Source organism: Myotis yumanensis, unplaced genomic scaffold (assembly GCF_028538775.1).
Source record: "Myotis yumanensis isolate MYYU_CA2020_CCGP unplaced genomic scaffold, mMyoYum1.0.hap1 SCAF_3, whole genome shotgun sequence".
Lineage (NCBI taxonomy): Eukaryota > Metazoa > Chordata > Mammalia > Chiroptera > Vespertilionidae > Myotis > Myotis yumanensis.
The window spans coordinates 88,094,814-88,116,102 of record NW_027223754.1 but is presented as its reverse complement, the minus strand read 5'-3'; the positions used below and the strand labels follow the sequence as shown (position 1 = coordinate 88,116,102).

The 21,289-nt window shown below is 33.9% G+C and overlaps 1 protein-coding gene across 2 annotated transcripts in view; it reads left to right on the top strand.

Annotated features, from left to right (window-relative positions):
• Positions 1–21,289, top strand: part of KPNA3 (karyopherin subunit alpha 3) — a 115,108-nt gene that overhangs the window by 82,447 nt on the left and 11,372 nt on the right. For both annotated transcript variants that reach the window (XM_070409087.1, XM_070409088.1), the window contains exons 3-10: positions 7,335–7,424; positions 7,608–7,637; positions 7,723–7,775; positions 7,910–8,005; positions 12,046–12,131; positions 14,309–14,395; positions 15,032–15,201; positions 16,389–16,433. In XM_070409087.1, the coding sequence (XP_070265188.1) occupies positions 7,335–7,424; positions 7,608–7,637; positions 7,723–7,775; positions 7,910–8,005; positions 12,046–12,131; positions 14,309–14,395; positions 15,032–15,201; positions 16,389–16,433 (657 nt within the window). The remainder of the gene's footprint in view (positions 1–7,334; positions 7,425–7,607; positions 7,638–7,722; positions 7,776–7,909; positions 8,006–12,045; positions 12,132–14,308; positions 14,396–15,031; positions 15,202–16,388; positions 16,434–21,289) is intronic.

Genomic DNA, 21,289 nt, shown 5'->3' with positions numbered 1-21,289 from the left:
TGAGCTTATGGACCTTGGTCTTAGAGAACATTTTATGAATTTGACCCCAAAGGCAAGGGATGTAAAGGTAAAAATAAAATAATGGGCCTATATAAAAAGCTGCACAGCAAAACAAACCGTCAACAAAATAAAAAGGCAACCAACCAAATGGGAATGATATCTGCAAGTAATAGCTCCAACAGGGGTTAATATCCAAAATACATAAAGAACTCATACAACTCAACACCAAGCAATTTAATTTTTAAAAAATAACAATTTAAAAATGCAGGGGACATGAACAGACACATCTTCCAAGAAGATATGCAAATGGCCAACAGATATATGAAAAGTTGTTCAACTTCACTAGCTATTATGGAAATGCAAATAAAAACTACAATGATACCATCTTACACCTGTTAGAATGTATTATCAATAAGACAAGTAATAACAGGTGTTGGAGAGATTGTTGAGAAGAAGTAACCCTCATTCCCTGGTGGTGGGAATGTAAACCTTTGCAGCCACTATGGAAAAAAGTATGGTCAGTTCCTAAAAAAATTAAGAATACAATTACCATATGACCCAGCAATCCCTCTTCTGAGTATCTACCCCAAAACCTTGAAAACATTTACTCGCAATGATATATGCACCCCTGTGTTCATTTCAGCATTATTCACGGTGCCCAAGACATGGAGACAACCCAAGTGTCCTTCCATAGAGGACTGGATAAAGAAGATGTGGTACATATACTATATACTATGGAATACTACTCAGCCCTAAGAAAGGATGTAATACAGCCATTTACAACAACATGGAGAATATTATGCTTGAGAATATTATGCTTAAATGAAATAAGTCAGAAAAAGCTATCATATGGTCAGAACATAGGATTTCACTCATGTGGGATATAAAACTGAATACCATAGACACAGATGATGATATGGTAACTCTCAGAGGGAAGTGGGGAGGTAGTGAAGAGTAAAGGGGGCCACATTTATGGTGATGGAAGATGATTTGACTTTGGTGGTGGGTGCACATGCAATATACAGATCATGTATCATAGAAAAGTACACTTGAAACCTATATGATCTTATTAACCATTGTCACCCCAATAAATTTAATTAAAAAAGAAAAAACTCATGCATATTTGAAAGTCGATTTTGTGATAATATAAAGCTATAGTTCCCAAACATGTACCACGGGGCTCCGTAGTGAACTTAAAAGGACATTTGGAATATTCTGAATTTTGAGAGTAATATTGATATTTAACATCATTCAGATACCACAGAACTATTAGATCTTGAGTTAGTTCACAATTTTTAAGCATTAGATTACACTGTATTCCTTTCAATCGCATATTTTGTCTAAAAGAAATAAAAACTTGTTTTCAATTTTTTTGTTATTTCACCCCCCACCCCCCAAAAAGTGACTATTAAGTTGTTTGGACCTAACTATTTGATAAGACACTATTAGGTATTTCCTTTGGCCTACATTGTGGACTGACAAAATTCGGGAAACTTAGGTATAAAAAAATGTCAGCTAATTTCAGAGTATTGTACAGACTGTTTTCTCTGATCACAATACAATTAAATTAGAAATCAGTGAATGAGATAGTTACAAAAACTTCATAATTATGAAAAATAAAGCACTTCTAAGTACCTTGGGCATCAAAGAGATCCTAATAGAAATTAGGAATACCCAGAACAATAGGAAAAATAATACATGTTGGAACCTGTGGAATACAGTTAAAGTGCTATTTCACAAAAGAAATTTGTAGCAAGTAGAGAGAACAAATAATAGGAATTTAAAAGGCACATTAATTTATAAGTAGCATAAGTTTAAAATATTAGTACATCACTTAGTTTTTGCTGCATAATAAACCACTCCAAAACTAAGTGGCTTAAAACTATAGCCATTTTACTAAGCTAATTCTGTGGGTTGGCATAGTGGTTCTTATGGTCTGGGCCAGTTTAACTGAGCTCTGTGGGCTCCTTCATTTCATCTCTGGTCAGCTGGTAGGTTAGTTGGTGACTAGATGATCTAAGATGCTCTCACTCAAGTTTCTGGCTATTGGCAGGGACGTTGGTTGTCCTCCACATAGCTTCATCCTTCAGCAGACTAGCACAGTGTTGATCACATGGTGGTTTTAGAATTGTAAGAGCAGCAAGAAAGGACATGTGCATTATGTCCCATTGCCAAAGCAAGTTACACAGCCACACCCAGAACCAGACTACCTGGAGGCATGGATATAAGAAGGGGAATTGCAGATATTTCTGCAATCTAACACAATTTGAATATGAACAATTTTATGCTAGTAAATTGGAAAACTTGTGTGAAATAGACAATTTCCTAGTGGAAAAAATAAAAACAATTTACCCAGTTTCCCTAAGGAGAAATGAAAAACTTGAATAGATCTAAAAATAATGGAAGTGATTATATAAATAGCTAAAAATTTAACCTCTCTCATCCATCTGAAAAAGAAAAGGTAACCTTATAGATTGAACTTCGCAAGCATTCAAAGAACAGGTCATTTTAGCTACTATTAAATGATTTCAGAGAAGGTAACGAGGGAACACTTCCCAACTGATTTTATGAGGCTAGCAAAATTATGACCCCCAGGAACCAGACCAAGACAGCATGTGAAAGGGTACTTATGAAGATAGGTGAAAAAAGTTTTAAATAAAGTGAATATAATATTTTAAATTCCAAGAAAGGTATATCTTGGGACTTACAAGATTATACGTTTAACATCACAAGGTTTTAAGTTTAACATTAGAAAATCAATTAGCACATTTACAGATGAAAGGGGAAAATTGTACATCCATTTCAATATATGCAAAAAAGTGCAATTTAATAAAATTAAGCACCTATTTGTGGCTTTAAAAGATAAAAGAAAAAATCTAGCAAATTATAAATAGTTTCCTTACCAGAATAGGCCAATAAACGTCTTATATAATGATAAACTGCTATCCTCAGATTGGGCATCTATATATAGGAGGCTGAGTTGTATTTATGTTTTATATTGCTTTTATACCTGAAATATTTTGACAGTATGAGGAATGAAGAAGATTCCTAAAAGGACTTTGGAAACTTGATTGTTCAGGCTCTGGAAAAGTTAGAGGAAAACAGAGTGAAAATGAAATGGGATCAGGATTAGATTAATTTTTTTGTTTTGTTTATCTGTTGATAGGTAAATTTGCTGAAAATTTTTAAATGGATAAAATTCCAAGAGATGTTAAAATTTATAATAGATTTAAAAATTATCTGTTACAAATCACAAAGTATGGTGCATAGACTTTTTTAAATTTTGAAAAAATTTCAAACTTGTGGTATGAAATTCAGATTTACAAGATAGTGCTGAAAATACCATGCACACTTATTTGGCCCCCCAGTTTCCTCAGTTGTTAGCATTCTCCATATTTGCCTTATTCTCTCTAATTTTTACATATATGTACATTATTTTTCTTGAACCATTAAGTTGCAGGCATTATGCCTATTAGCCTTAATATATCAGTTCATCCTATATAATAAAAGGCTAATATGTAAATTGTCCCCTTGACCAGGAGTTTGACCAGGGGGTGGGGCTAGCCAGCCAACCGCCCGGGGCCCCTCCTCCCAGCCGGCCCAGCCCGATTGGCCCCGATTGGGGCGGGCAGTCTGGACCCCACTCGTGCATGAATTCGTGCACCAGGCCTCTGGTATTTCATAAAAACATACTTTCCTACGTACCCAAAGTGCATCTGTCAGATAAACGTATATAAATTTTTACTATCTAATCCATAGACCCAACTCATATTGCTAGTTGTTCCCAATAATGTCATTTATAAATCTGAGATCCAATCAGGATTGAGCATTGCAGTGAGTTCTCATGTTTCTTTAGTCTCCTTCATACCAGAAGTTTCCCAGACTTTATCTTTTGAAGAGTACACACTAAATTTTTGTAAAATGGCAGATTTGGGTTTATCTGGCTTTTCTCAGATTGTTGTTGTTATTTTAGTCAGGAATACCACAGAAGTGATATTGTTTTCTTAGTGCATCAGAACAGAAGGCACAGTGTTGATTTGTTCTTTACTCATGATTATAACCTTTGTCACTTGGTCAAGATGCTGTCTGCTAAGTTTTCCCTCTGTAAATTAATATGTATTTTTTGAGGAGCTACTTAGTCTATAAAATACTAATGTGTGAATCTTAATATTTGCGAGAGATGTTAATTTAAAAATAATATAAAGTTGATTATTTGAAATTGCTAAAGTATGCTATCATATATATGGAAGTTGCTAATCTCTGAATTAGCATATACTAGTATATAAACAACAGTTTGTTTCTTTATTTTTTTATTTTTATTTTTTAAATTGTTTTATTGCTTAAAGTATTACAAAGAGTATTGCATATGTCTCCTTTTTTTCCCGCCCTTGACAATCCCCTGGCCTCCCCTACCCCCCAGTGTCTTATGTCCATTGGTTATGCTTATATGCATGCATACAAGTCCTTCGGTTGATCTCTTACCCCCACCCCAACAACAGTTTGTTTCAACATGCTTACTCAAACATAGTATAAAAGTAGATGCCATGCAGATAAGCCAGTAAGCTTCAGATATAGATGTATTTCTAGTTTTAACTTCCTATTTGATAATGCATTTTAACATCATTATTAGTGCCTCTTTGGTAACTTTCTATTATAATCAAACACTTCTGTAAATATTGTATTTTATACCCTTTGAAATATTAAGTTGAAAAGCATCTTAGAAATTATATGTTCAATTTTTATCAAATTCAGTTTGGCTTAATTCTATAGACACACTAAAAAAGTTAGAGAAGCCCTAACCGGTTTGGCTCAGTGGATAGAGCATTGGCCTGCGGACTGAAGGGTCCCAGGTTCGATTCCGGTCAAGGGCATGTACCTTGGTTGTGGGCACATCCCCAGTAAGGGGTGTGCAGGAGGCAGCTGATTGATGTTTCTCTCTCATCGATGTTTCTAATTCTCTATCCCTCTCCATTTCCCTTCCTCTCTGTAAAAAATCAATAAAATACATTTTTTTAAAAAGTTAGAGAAAATTGATGACTTACCCAAAGTTATATATTCTGTGAAATGGCACAGGTTGCTATTACAAACAGTTGAAATACCATAAAATGTAGAAATATATTTGCTAGTAGAGAGTTCTTGTTTGTAAAAGCCAGATAGCAAGAGTTTAAATTTGAGTTTATGGGAAACTAAAAAAACAATCCCGTTTACCATTGCAACAAAAAATTAAGATACCTTGGAATAAACTTAACTAAGGAGGTAAAAGACCTTTACTCGGAAAACTACAGGACACTGAAAAAAGAGATAGAGGAAGACATAAACAGTTGGGAGAACATACCGTGTTCATGGATTGGTAGAATCAACACCATTAAAATGCCCATACTACCCAAAGCAATCTATAGATCCAATGCTATCCCCATTAAAATACCAACAGCATATTTCACAGACCTAGAACAAACTCTACAAAAATTTATATGGTATTAAAAAACAACAACAACAAAACGAATAGCCACAGCAATCCTGAGAAAGAAGAACAAAGTTGGAGGGATCACAATACCAAATATCAAGCTATATTACAAAGCCACAGTTCTCAAAACTGCCTGGTTCTGGCATAAGAACAGACATTTAGACCAATGGAACAAAACAGAGTACCCAGAAATAGACCCAAACCATTATGCTCAATTAATATTTGACAGAGGAGGCAAGAGCATACAACGGAGTAAAGACAGTCTCTTCAATAAATAGTGTTGAAAAAATTGGACAGATACATGCAAAAAAAATGAAACTAGACCACCAACTTACACCATACACAAGAATAAGCTCAAAATGGATAAAGAACTTAAACTTAAGACAAAAATATTTTTTTGTAAACATAAGATAAAAATCTTAGAAGAATCTATAGGCAGCAAAATATCAGACACATGTCGTAGCAATATCTTTACCAATACAGCTCCTAGGACAATAGAAACTAAGGAGAAAATAAACAAATGGGACTACATCAAAATAAAAAGCTTCTGCACAGCAAAAGAAGCCATCAACAAAACAACAAGAAAGCCCACTGCATGGGAGAACATATTTGCCAATGTTATATCCGATAAGGGTTTAATCTCCAAAATTTATAAGAAACTCATACATCTTAACAAAAGGAAAATAAACAATCCAATCAAAAAATGGGCAAAGGACCTTGTAGACACTTTTTGAAAGAGGACATACAGAAAGCCCAGAGACATATGAAAACATGCTCAAAGTCACTAATCATCCGAGAGATGTAAATAAAAATAACAATGAGGTACCATCTCACACCTGTCAGAATGGCTGTCATCAACAAATTAACAAACAACAAGTGCTGGCGAGGATGTGGAGAAAAAGGAACCCTCATGCACTGCTGGTGGGAATGCAGACTGGTGCAGCCACTGTGGAAAACAGTATGGAGTTTCCTCAAAAAATTAAAAATGAAACTTCCATTTGACCAGTAATCCCATTTCTAGGAATATATCCCAAGAAATCAGAAACACCAATCAGAAAGGGTATATGCATCCCTGTGTTCATAGCAGCACAATTTACAATAGATAAGATTTAGAGACAGCCTAAGTGCCCATCAGCAGATGAGTGGATTAAAAAACAGTGGTACATCTACACAATGGAATACTACGCTGCTGTAAAAAGGAAGGAACTCCTAGCATTTCCAACAGCATGGATGGTCCTGGAGAGCATTATGCTAAGCAAAATAAGTCAGTCAGAGAAAGACTAATGTCACATGATCTCACTCATTTGTGAAATATAATGAACAACATAAACTGATAAACAAAAATGGAGCCAGAGACATAGAAGCATCGAATGGACCATCCAATCTCAGAGGGAAGGCAGGGGAGGGGGGGAGGTAAGAGAGCAACCAAAGGACTTGTATGCATGCATATAAGCATAACCCATGGACACAGACAGTAGGGGGGTGAGGGCATGTGCTGAGGGGTGGGAGTGGCTGGGAAGAGGTCAATGGGGGAAAAAGACATAATAATAATGCATCCCCAAACTTAAATATTCACTAAAGATTGGGAAGCATAGTATTGGTCAAAATAGTTGGTGCTTAATATATAGTTTGTGTCTGTCTCTGTGTGTGTGTGTGTGTGTGTGTGTGTGAGAGAGAGAGAGAGAGAGAAATCTGGACTGTAATCTGTTAATCCTTGTCGTTGATTTGCATAGGCACACTTAATTCATGTTACTCTTATGTAGAGACCCGGTTTGTTTCACAATTGTCTGATAAAGTTTAGATAATTATAATGGAGTTTTTATTAACAGTATCCTTATGGCTTCTTAACTATTTACTGGTTGCCTTTCAGAACAAAAGAGATGAACACTTACTGAAAAAAAGGAATGTTCCCCAAGAAGAAAGTTTAGAAGATTCAGATGTTGATGCTGATTTTAAAGCAGTAAGTTACCTTGTTCTTATAAACTATTTTTTTAAATAATTTTTGTAATGGCCAGAAAACTTCATTTTTAATCTAAGATCAATTGTACAATGATAATGAAGGTATATTAACTTTAGTAAATTATTTTATAAATGTGATTTTGCTAACAAACTCTTTGCTGAACTATCTTTTTTTCTTTTTAAGCAAAATGTAACACTAGAAGCTATATTGCAGGTATGTTATTAATTTAATATTCTCATTTTGAAATATTTTGAAATTGATTTTTTTTTATTTCTGAAATTTACATTTGGTGTTGCAGAATGCCACCAGTGACAACCCAGTGGTCCAGCTGAGTGCTGTCCAAGCTGCAAGGTAAATACTAATTTGTCCCGTCAGAGAAGTTATGTCACATGTAGGGTGTCTTATTTAATAGTCTAGAAGGAGTACATTATTATTTCTGTTCATAGTTTGAAAATGATAACAACTTCTTATATTTCTTTTTCTAGAAAACTATTATCCAGTGACAGAAACCCACCAATTGATGACTTAATAAAATCCGGGATTTTACCAATTCTTGTCAAATGTCTAGAAAGGGATGATAAGTAAGTATGGATTTGATTCCCTGTCCACTTTTTTCAGTTAACTAAAAATTTAAGATTGTTACTTAACCAATGGGTTCAGTTTGGTTTTGCATTTATTATACTCTTTATTTGTTATGCATTTGTATGTAACTATTGTGTGATTATATTCAACAGACCTAAAGTGCTTCTCTTTATTTTCTAGGAAAATTTTAGCTTCTATTTATTGTTTTTTCTAACTTATTTCAAATATTTTGAGTGTTCATTTTTAATTTTTTAAGTAATATTTTAAAACAACCCAAATAGTGTTTGAATCACTCTTTGCTTATGAGTCTATATATAGATTAATCTTATGACTGAGTCAACATGGTTTCCAGAATTGAGTAGCTCTTTGTTGTGAATATTTCAGCTGATCCATTGATCCTCTGCGAAGTCTTTAACAGAACTTCAACCATGATTTGTTGTCCAACATCATGGTTTTATTTGTGTAAATTGAAAATAAAAAGGCTGTTCATACTTTTACAGAATACTAGTAGAAAGGAAAAAACATCGCTTGGTATTTTGGTGGTACTGCCCCCACTTTTGTTAGTGTTTAGAGATACCCTGGTATGCTGTATTTTAAACCTCATCAATTTGAATTAACTGGGAAGAATGTAAGTTTGCACTCCAAAAACTTTAGAACAAACGCTGATTTTGCATTTTAGAGCATTTAGACTAAAATTTCTAATATTTTGCTAAATGTTGTCTAAGAAATATTCAGTTGAATAAGTAAAAATAATGGTATTTAAATGTTGCTACTAAGGATTTTCTGTTGTGTGCCACAGCCACTCTTCTAAAAGCCCTTAACACTTTATTTTAATAATATCATGTATGTTTTCTTGTTAAAGATTTATTTAAGTAAAAATTAAGTTTTGCTTCAGCTGTTTAAAAAACATTCTGTTCTACCTCTGCCTTTAGGGTCCTCTTTTGATCAGCTTCTCTTTTATTTCTCCCTTTACAGTTTTTGGTTTAGACTCATTGTGTGGGTGTGTCTGTGAAACATAGCTTTTTATATAGAAAAGAATGGTAAAAATTTGTATACAGTCCTGTGTTACTACTTCCCAAAGCAAAAATAGAAATTTTTCAGTGGTTTCTTTCTGACTTTATGGATTTGTCATTGGAAATTGTTTTGTAATATAAAAGAGCATAGACTTTGTACCCTGGTTTAAATCCAGGGTTTGCTAATGACCAAAACCCAAATGGCTTGTATACCCTCATCTATTTTTATACTCTCATCTATAAAAATTAGATGACAGGCACAGTCTCCAGTACCACAGAGAAGTGGGGCTACTGGGCAGAGTTGACTTGGGTTCTCTCTGCAGATCAATTCCACCTTGTTGAAGGTTTCCTTTAAAATCATACTGATGTTGAACCGAGGGCTGCCGTACGAAGTACTCAATGTTCCTGAAAGTACACAGCAGTCTTAAAGTTTGCAGCAGAAAATTTTAAAGTTTCTGCAGCAACAAGTGCAATTATTACTAATGGTGGAATAGGAATAAATCCCACACAGGCTGCTGGAAATGTGTATTTTTTTAAATATATTTCTTTATTAATTTCAGAAAGGAAGGGAGAAAGAGAGAGCGATAGAAACATCAGTGATGAGAATCATTGATCGGCTGCCTCCTGCATGCCCCCTACCAGGGATCGAGCCCACAACCCAGGCATGTGCCCTTGGCCAGAATTGAACCTGGGACCCTTCAGTTCACTGGCTGACGCTCTATACACTGAGCCAAGCCAGCTAGGGCTGGAAATATTTTTCTTAAGCATGGTTCAGAACTGTAGACTATTCCTAAAGATTGGTTGGAAGTCGTTAATATCTGCTACTTGGAAGATAGGATTATCTTCTAAAAAGTATTGGTAATGTTGTTAAACTGAAATTAGGCATTGAAAATACTATGAAAACACCAATGGTTGGTGAAATAATAAAATGTGAGTTACTTAAAAAAAAGAAAAAAGATAACTCTGTCCTTTCTTGTTATTCACACTTTTCATGTGAAGAAGGAATGCTTATACATTGAGAGTACCATCTCCATAGAAGATCTTAGCTACCTCACAGCACACACAGCTAGTTCATTGAGGGGAGTAAATGAATTATCCAACTATGTTTTGTTACTGGAGGATGCTTCTGATAATTCTTTTGGAAATAATTCTTTTGGGAACATTTCGAAAATTAAAATTTGTTGAATTTTTTAAAATAAAAATTAAGTGGTTGTGAGGAATGGAAATGATATGTACAAAACACTAACAATATCAAGCTTATAATAAATGTTCATTCATTGTTTACTTCTTGCACTCATTTATTTTTTCTATATGTTCTCTCTCTTTTTTTCAAGTGATGTCTTAGGAGACTTTGCCTGGCTTTATAATTTTGACTTTTTTACGTCTTTTTCTTTTTCTCATTTAAGGCCCTCATTTTCAGTATTTTGCCAAACCACCACCGAATCTAGCTTTATAACCTTTTCTCCTTCCATTCTGGGGCAGCATATACTATCTCTTCTTTGATCTTATTGTTCTTCTACTTCTCCTCTGCCTCTGATACCTGTTATTCCCTGCCTTTTGCTAAAATTCATTATGTAGTTCTTGACCTGATACTCCATTTTCTCATCTGTTTCTATCTCTCTCTTTTTTTAAATTTTTTTTTATTGATTTCAGAAAGGAAGGGAGTGGGAGAGATAGAAACACCAATGATGAGAATCATTAATTGGCTGCCTCCTGCATGCCCCCTACTGGGGATCAAGCCCACAACCCAGGCATGTGCCCTTTACCAGAATGGAACCAGGGACCCTTCAGTCCGCAGGCTGACGCTCTATCCACTGAGCCAATCCAGCTAGGGCAAATCTGTTCCATCTCTTTAACCTCAGTGCTTGCTATATCTCTGACATTTATTCTCCTTTAACTTTTTCCTTCTTGGATCTCGTCAACCTTTTGATGCTAACAGCTTCACTCTCTTTCTTAAATATCTATAACATGTTTTTCTGCATCCCTATCCTTTGGCTCTCCTTCATTTTTGCTCACTACCACCTCCTCCCAACTTGGTATTATGCTTAAAGGAATTTATATTCTTTCAGCTATTTATCCCAACTTAATATAGAGTCCCTTTTAACAGGTTTCTCCTACATCAGCCTTTAAACTTTTAAAATTCATTCTGCATACCATGACCTCCAACATTTTTTAAAATTTCCTTTTTACCAGCACTCTATATTTAGTATGTCTATAGAATAAATTCCAATACATTCTGAAGCTTCGGATTTGAGTCTTCCCTCTCACCTTCACTCCAGCAACAACTCTCTCTCTCTCTTTCTCTTTCTTTTAGATAACCTACCCTCTCAATTTCATCCCCTATTATATTTTTGCATACTTTCTTGGCTTCACCTTTCTTGATCTTTTCCTAGTCATCTATATACATCTACCCATGATACTTTTAATTGCATTTCCATAGTATCTTTTTTTATCCATCTTTGAAAAACTAGTTGTTTTCACTTTCTTTGTGAGGTCTTCCATTATTATCTCAAATTACAATGATCTCTTCCTTTTACAAAGTTGTGTAGCCTTATAATATCTCCAGTATGTAAAGCAGATGGTAGGGAGTCACATAAAGTCTAGACCAGTCTAGAGGCTTTGGCAGTGATTCAAGTGAGATGATGAGAGCCTCAAGTAGCATAATGATATTAGGAATAATGCTATAAATGTAAGAAATATTTAGGAGGTGAAAAAGAAGAGAAAGATATTTAGGAGATAAAATTGAAAGGACTGAGTGATTTGATGTTTGTGGGTGAGGAAGGAGTCAAGGGAAAAAATAATGACTGGCTAAATGTTGCAACTACCAATGGATATTAAAAAAGTATGTTTATAGTGACTCACTTTGGGAGCCAATGACACATTCAGGTGGAAATATCCAAGAGGTAGTTGGATATATAGCAAGGTGAAATTCAAGGACAAGGTAAAGGATAACCATATAGATCTGCAGGTCATAAATTTAAGTTGGAGTTTTGTGTCTAAACATATTTATTGTTGTTTTTTTACAGTCCTTCATTACAGTTTGAAGCTGCTTGGGCATTAACTAATATAGCATCAGGAACTTCTGCACAGACTCAAGCTGTTGTACAGTCTAGTAAGTAAATTAGCTTCCTTACTTATTGGACTTTTTATTTATTTATTTTTAATAAAGACGAGAAAGTAGAGTTTTATTGTAATTTTATTTTGTAACATTTTTAAACTGGTGAATTTTATAAACTATTTTTTATGATTGACCTCTTTCCCATAGGTATCATTAATCTATTATTAAATAATTTTAATTGTGGTTACTAAAATGTGAATAAAGTTTTATCTTTTTGGGTAGAAACCATCTTCTTTTTTTTTTTTTTTTTTTTGAGACCATCTTCTAATAACAGGTTTTAAAATTTCTGTTTCTGATACCTCCAAGGTGCTTAAGTAGCTAATGCTTTTTAGCTTGTAACATATATATTTTTTTAAAGTATACCTACCTCAAGATAGGATAGCTGTTATTAATGTGTTGACCAAACTGACGAAAGCTTTTTGGGGAAAAAAAAAATACGTCACCAAGTACTGTTAAAATGTGGGACACTAGCCTGACTTTAGGTTTACTCAAGATGATGTAAAGTAGTCTACTAGTATGATATGGTAATAAGTTATATTGTTGTAGTGCGAATACTGTTCTCATTTAGTTTTCTTTTTAGATATTTTGATAATGTCTAGGAGATAGTTTCCAGTTAGATTTTTAACTGTAACAGAAAGGGGGCAGATTTTAAACTAGGTCTTTCAATATAGACTAGTAGTAATTTAATAACAATGTTTTGTTTTCATTTTTAACTTTTTGGTTACCTTCTATTTGTTGTAACCTTTCTCTCAAAAGATTAATTGGCCCTAGCTGGTTTGGCTCAGTGGATAGAGCATTGTCGGCCTGCAGACCGAAGGGTCCTGGGTTTGATACCAGTCAAGGGCACGTACCTCAGTTGCAGGCTCCTCCCCAGCCCGGGCCCTGGTCAGGGCTCGTGAAGGAGGCAACCAATCGATGTGTTTCTCTTTGTCTTTCCCTCTCTTCCACTCTCTCTAAAAATCAATGGAAAAATATCCTCGGGTGAGGATTTTTTTAAAAAAAAGTTTAATTGTAGAGTTACCATATGGCCCAGCAGTTCCACTACTATATGGAACCAAGAGATATGAAACATGTTCACACAAAGACTTGTACACAAGTGTTTGCAGCAGTACTCATAATAGCCCCCAAATGGAAATACATTAGGTAATGGGTAAACAAAATGTGGTACACAATTGAATACTCTTCAACAGTAAAAAGGAATGAAATATGGGTACATGCTGTAACATGGATGAACCTTAAAAACCTCATGCTAGGTTAAAGAAGCCAAACACACACAAAAAAGCATATATTATACAATTTTATCCATGAAATGGTTAGAATAGGAAAATCTATGGAGAAAGAAAGCAAATGAAATGGTTGCCTGGGGCTGGGGGAGTAGGCTGCAAGACTACTATGGGTGAGGGATTTCTTTCGGAGGTGATGGAAATGTGTTAAAATTAGATTGTGGTGATAGCTGCACAACTCTTTATAAATACTAAAAACCATTAAATTGTACACTTACATACATTATATTGTATGTAAGTTAGATCTCAATAAAGCTGTTAAAGGTGTGATAAATTTTAATTTAAATGTTAAGTGAAAAATAAAAAACGCAGAGACACAGCAAAAAATCTTAGAGGTAGTACACAACTGACCGAAATTTACAAAAAAGTGATCTGGTTTAATGCTTAGTTTTTTATGTGGATGAATATAATACCAGTGTTTTAGAATTTGGGTTAACATGTAAGTTATGTAAATAGTAAGAATTGTAATGATAACTTATTTTAAAATATAAAGTAGGCCTGATATAGGAATAATCAGTTCTGTAGTTAATCCCATATCAACAATTGAGATTACATTGACTAAGGTTATGCATTTGGTGTAGGAACTCATTTTAATGTATTATAGATAAAATTTTTAATACAGTATAGGAAAAATTGCTGCTTTTTGCTTTTAGTTAATGATATAAGAGAAACTTTTATATACAATACAGTTAATTAGGTGTGCTATTTGAATATTACTAAGAAAAATACTAAAATTGATTATTTTTAGAATAAAAGTACTTGCCCCAATTTTTAAATTCAACTATATTATGCCAGGTTCTGTGTATTTTATCAGTTTATTTAGGCTTAAAAATCTATAAACTCTTCAACATTTTGCAGTCTAAATATCAGCTTTTTAAAAAATTATAGATGCCGTACCTCTTTTTCTGAGACTTCTTCATTCACCACATCAGAATGTTTGTGAACAAGCAGTATGGGCGTTGGGAAACATTATAGGTAAGTTGCATTTAGGTTTCAAAAGACTTTAATTAAGAATCTTAATTAACTTTTTTCCTACATTGGCATAGCCATTACACACTATGTTTCCTCTAATTTTTAACTTGGGTTGACTATCTTCTTGCCTTATAAATACTAACTTAAAATGATACCTCTTCGTCCCTAGCCGATTTGGCTCAGTGGCTAGAGCATTGGCCTGTGGACCCAAGGGTCCCAGGTTTGATTCTGGTCAAGGGCACATATCAAGGTTGCAGGCTCCTCCCTGGCCTGGGCCCTGGTCGGGGCATGTGCAGGAGGCAACCAGTTGATGTGTTTCTCTCACATCAATATTTCTCTCTGTTTTTCCCTCTCTCTTCCACTCTCTAAAAATCAGTGGAAAAATATCCTCAGGTGAGGATTAAAAAATATATATATATGATACCTCTTTGAAACAGATATGCAATTTCCTATCAAGATTGGTAGGTTAAATTTGTGTTCCCCCCAAATCAAAGTCTGGAGAAACAGCAACCCTTGATGCCCTTGACTAATGGTGAGGAAACATAGAACATCAGTGTCCCAACATGAGCCATTGCATACATTTCAGACTTTCTCATCCTGAATGTAATTTTTTTTTAAATACAATTTTCATTTCTGTAGGTGATGGTCCTCAATGTAGAGATTATGTCATATCACTGGGAGTTGTCAAACCTCTTCTGTCCTTCATCAATCCCTCCATTCCCATCACCTTCCTTCGGAACGTCACATGGGTCATTGTCAATCTCTGCAGGAATAAGGACCCCCCACCGCCTATGGAGACAGTTCAGGAGGTAAATGAAGAGTTGCAAAGACCAGATGGTATATTTTCCCTATGTTTATGCTTTAGATTTTCATGTACAGTGAATGCAATAATGTATATACTGATTTCATTGCAGGTGGGAGGTTTTTAAAGTAGCGTGTCATTTAATTTTAATTTTCGACTCCTGTGAGAGAAAGTATTTTATGGCACCTGAAAGAATGTCAGTCCACCCTAATTCTTATTTTTAATGACTATTTCATTAAAAGAAAATATTAACAATTCAAAAAGAAAAATAAAAAAGGAGAAAAAATCTTAAAGTTTTATTATTATATTGCATTATTGGTTTAACACTAAAAAAATAAGGAATTACTACAGATGAAACAAGTGTACTTGTTATATGCAAATGTTCTTGAGTGAATTTGCAATAAGTCAAATTAAAATTTTTCTGATTTCTGAAAAAATTTGTGTTCTTAAATGTGTGACATACTGTGTTAAGTCTACAATTAAAACAAAGTAAAAACTTTTTTATTTACATCTAGTTAATAAATGGATCTGAGTATTTTAAATTTTAGAAATCATACATAACCTTTAATCACTTCACTGTGTAGAGAAATGTTGACTATGAGTCTTTATAATTGACATCTTTTGCTGTTATGGAAAAAGTATTTAATGTGATTCCCCTCCCAGATTAAAAACAAAAAGAGAAGATCTGTAAGGCGTGAGTTCAACTAACAAACTTTATACTTTGTACTGGTTATAATTTTCTTGACTAAATCTGAACTCAAAAACTTTAATTTGACTCAACTAACTTATTAAATAAAATCTTATTTTTACTTTAAGCAAGTAAGTGAGAAGATGATGGCAATTTTAAGAGTAGCTTTTTAAAATAATAGCTACACTGTATACTTGCATCTCCATTCTTTCCACTTGACATTTTATGTCATAAAGAAGGTTATTGAAGCAAACGTTTTTCCTTTCAGGTGCATTAATCTCTGCCAGATGTATTTGTATACTTTAATTGGACATCTGAAATATGATTTTGGTTTTTCAGATTAAATTGATCAAATTTCTATTTTACTAATAGAGAGTCAAACAAATTTAATGTTGTCTTTCTTACCCTGCGAATAGTATTTACTGCTTTTTTATATCAGTCATTTATGTTTACAAAGACATATTCATCCACTCTAGTGTTACTTATTGTTTATCTTCTTTCCTCAGATTTTGCCAGCATTATGTGTCCTTATATACCATACGGACATAAATGTAAGTAAAGTAGAAGCTTAGACTTGGGATTTTGCTCTTGATGAAGCTAGAAGGGTTTTATTTACTTATTCTTTGGGCTTTTAATAAATATCAGAATATATCTTATTAAATTGTCAAACGTCCACAATGTATAAGTAGTTTTTAGAAATAGGGTTAAGGTTAAATTAAGTTTATAGCTTAAGTCATCCAGGCAGCAAAATGCTAACTTTATAGAAAATATCACATGTAGTTTATCTATCTGTATCATTATTAGGTGTGTTTTTATTAAGTATTAATACTTATAAAGCAGTAAAAAGTTTATAAAGCATATTCATATTTTAAAAATCTCATTTGATTCTCTTTTATTATTGACTTGAGAGAGAGTGAGAGAGAAACATCAATGTGTTGTTCCACTTATTTATGCATTCATTGGTTGTTTCTTGTATATGCCCTGACCCGGGTTCAAACCCCCCACAGTATCTGGATGATACTCTAACCAACTGAGCTACCTGGCCAGGGCCTCATTTGATTCTTACAATAGGTAGGCTAGATATCATGTCCCCATTTTACAAAATAAGAAACTGAGCTTCAGGGAAATGTTAACTGACTTATCCAGAGTTGCAGAGTTTGTAAGCGTCAAAGTTGGTATTCAAAACAGACCTTCTGATAACAGATCTTGTATATTTTACATGAAACCACACTGCCTCTGGGGCTGCAACCTTTTGAAGTATGTAGTATTGAAGTTCTTCAATACTACAAGTTTAGTTTTATAAATGTATTTAATATGTTTTTATTGATTTTGAAAGAGAGAGAGAAACATCAGTCACTGCCTCCCACATGCATCCTGACCAGGGATCGACCCTGAAACCTAGGCATTTACCCTAACCAGAATCGAACCAGTGACCTTTCATTGCACAGGACAACGCTCAACCAACTAAGCCACACCAGCCAGGGCAAGTCTAGTTTTAAATGCAAATGCATTTTTAGATGAATAGTTTATTACATGAGATTTAGTTGTGTTTACTATATATATTCTGACAAATGTTTTTATTAGGCAATCTGAAAATTTTCCTAAATGTAGCAAGGCAAAGTATTATTCTTCCATGGAGTACAACAATGAGTAAATTTCATCGAATCTAGAATTGAGTCTAAGCATTGATCTGGCTTCTGTTGTTCCAACTAAGATCTTTCTGATTTATTGTGTGTTTGTGTATTTATCATCTTAAATTGGTTTATACACACATACACTATGTATGTGTGAGTGCCCCAGAACTGTGTGATTTATCATTGGGATGAAGAAAACACATCTTTGCTAACAGTTCTTGAGAGGCAGTGTATTCATAAATAAACACTGGACCACATTTCCCTAGTTTGTTTTAGGTTCTTAGGAAGGAATCATTTAATTGAAATAACTTTTTATTTGTGACATATTAGCCTGAAATGTAATAAAAATTAAGCTTGACATTTTTAGTTATATGCTATCCTATTTTCAAAATGGATAGAAAAATGACTTAGCAAAAGACATACATGATAATATAAAAGAAAGGAGGAAGTAAAGTTATACAAAAATGCATATGTTGTTATTGAATGTCAAATTTAGTTCTGTGCTTTCTGACAGCCTTTCCTAACCATTACTGTTTCTAGGGCATACCTTCATCGATCTCCTTAAACCTACCATAATAACAAAATAGGTCTACCTACATTCATTTTTCTCTATTCCAAATTCACCAAGTTATGTAAGTTATGTCTGTAACAAATGGGAGCACATCACTACGATGTTTAAAAAATCATCAATGACTCTGTACTCACTACAAGGCAAAGCCCAAACTCCTTAACACAGGATTCAAAATCCTGCAATTTAACTCCCTAACAAATGTGTTGGGTGATTAACTACCTTTATTCTTCAAATCCTCCAGGTATTATCGAGTCCTGAATATCTTTCCTCATCTTTCTGAAATGACTTTTTTAACTTGACAAAATTTTTCTTATCCTAATTATATGACTTCAGACAAATTACTTAACTAGCTGCTTCTTTTTCTCACATTTGTAAGATGGAAATAATGTCAGTACCAATCTCAGAGGATTTTTGTAAGGAATAAATGGGATAACAAATGAAAAGTGCTTACAACAGTGTCTGGCATATTTTAAACCATCAATAAATACTAACTATTAACAATCATGTTTGTCACCTCTGTTACCACTTCTACCATCATCCTTCTCCTTACAATGCCTATTTCAAGTGTTACTTTCTCATTGAAGCTTTCTGGTTGCCAGAGAGAATATGTGCTTCCATAATCTAGCATTTCAGTCATTCCTCCAGTTTACTTTATTTTCTTGTTTGTTTTTATACCATATTGTGTGTTTTTGTGGTCATGGTGTGGAAGAGCATAGGCCTTGGACCTGGTTTCAAGTCTCAGCCATGGCTCTTATTCATCATTGTATGAACTTAGATTAGTTTACATTACTGAGTTTCAATATCCTTATTTGTAAAATAGAAGAAAACACCTCATAAAGGTGGTAGTAAAGATAAAAAGAGACACTAGAAATAGGTTCAGCATAGATAGTCATTGACAAAACTTCATTACTTTCACTTTTTTTAATCTGCTACTAATGTTGAGGTCTTAGAGGGCAGGGTCTCTATGTCTTCTTTATCTTGAGCCTATAATTCATGGCTCAATTCTGGCTTTAGGGGAATAATCTCTGAGTGTTTATGTTAAACTTAACAAATATCCCTATAACTACAGTACTTTGCCACTTTAATACCCCTGGTTTTCAAATAAACACAACCAACAGATGGTAGAAGGCTTTATTTACGTATAATCAATTTCATAATGTCCTGGGGGAAAGTCTTGATGGAAATATTAGATATTTTACTTTTTTGCCTTTTAATCTTTATTGTCAAAAAGCATAGAACTAAATTTGGCATTCAGTAGCAACATATACATTTTTGTGTAATTTTACTTCCTCCTTTCTTTTATATTTATTTATTTATTTTTATTTTTTAAAAATATATTTTATTGATTTTTTTACAGAGAGGAAGGGAGAGGGATAGAGAGAAACACTGATGAGAGAGAAACATCTATCAGCTGTCTCCTACACACCTCCTACTGGGGATGTGCCCGCAACCAAGGTACATCCCCTTGACCGGAATCAAACCTGGGACCTTTCAGTCCGCAGGCCGATGCTCTATCCATTGAGCCAAACCGGTTAGGGCTCTTTTATATTTATTATATATGTCTTTTGCCAAGTCACTTTTCTATCCATTTTGAAAATAGGATAGCATATAACTAAAAATGTTAAGCTTAATTTTTATGACATTTGAGACTAATATGTCACAAATAAAAAGTTACTTCAGTTACCTTTAAATGATCCCTTCCTAAGAACTTAATGTCCTAAAACAAACTAGGGAAATGTGGTCTAGTGTTTTTATTTATGAACTACACTGCCTCTCAAGAACTGTTAGCAAAGATGTGTTTTCTTCATCCCAATAATAAATCACACAATTCTGGGACAAACACACATTATGGGTGTGTGTAACCTAAGATAAGATTATAAAAAACAAGCATACAACAAATCAGAAAGAGATCTTAGTTTGAACAATAGAAGCCAGATCAATTCTAAACTCAATTCTAGATTCAATGAAATTTACCCATTGTTGTACTCCTTGGAAGGATATAGCACTTGCTACATTTAGGAAAAAGAGATAAAGTGAGGAACTTCAAATAGAAATGATCAAACAGAAGAAGTAAAAATTACTTTTGTCTCTAATTTGGCAATTTGAATAGATATTAATGCCATGAACCATCAAAAGGAATAAAGAAAAAGGATGAGATTGGTAGAGGAAGATGATGAGTTTATTATAGGACAAACACATCGATTCTGATTTACTTGTTTCTCCATAGCAATGTTTCTAAGAAGGAACAAGCGATACAAATTTAAGATTTGTCAGTATTTAAGGGATTTATAACAATATGGACATGGAGTATGATTCAGAAAAGGGGCAAAAAATTGAATTTTAAGGAATCATCTGCATTTGAGCAGCAACAACAACAGAAAAGGAACATACAAAAGAATTTTTTAAAGTAGGGAAGTGGACCCCTGACTGGGTGGCTCAGTTGGTTGGAGTATCATCCGTACACCAAAAGGTTGCAAGTTCAATTCCTGGTCAGGACACATACCTAGGTGGCAGGTTTGATCCCCGGTTGAGGCGCATTTAAGAGGCAACCCATCAATGTTTCTCTCTCTCTCATTAAATGTTATTTTTTGACTCTTAGCTCTTACCTGTACAACAGTTGATGAGCTTATGTTTTCTGTTTTCTCTGGTCTCCTCCTCCCATTTTTGAATCTGTAGGTTTATGTCTTTTGCTAAATTGGGGAGATTTTCTGCTATTATTTCTTCAAATATTTTTTCAGCTCCACCTCTCCTTTTGAGACTGAGATGACACACATGTTTGATCTCTCATTATTGTCCTACAAGTCCCTGAAACTGTTCAATTTTTTTTGCAGTCATTTTTTGTTTATTTTTCTTATTCCGGTTGCATGTTTCATATTGATCTGTCTTTAAATTTGTTGTTTTTTTCCTGTTTCCATTCTACCCTTGAGTCCTTCTAGTTAGTTTTAAAATTTAGTTACTGAATTTTTCCGTTTTAAATTTTCCTTTGGTTCTTTTTAACGTCTTCTATTTCTTTGCTGAGACTTCCTATATTTGTTTCACACATGTTCATAATTGCTCATAGAAGCATTTTTATGATAGCTACTTTAAAATTCTTGTGGATAATTTTAATATCTATGTCATCTCAAGTATTAGCTTATTTTGACTAGTTTTTTCCCTTTTGAGTTAAGATGATCCTGGTTCTTGATATAAGGAGTTATTTTCA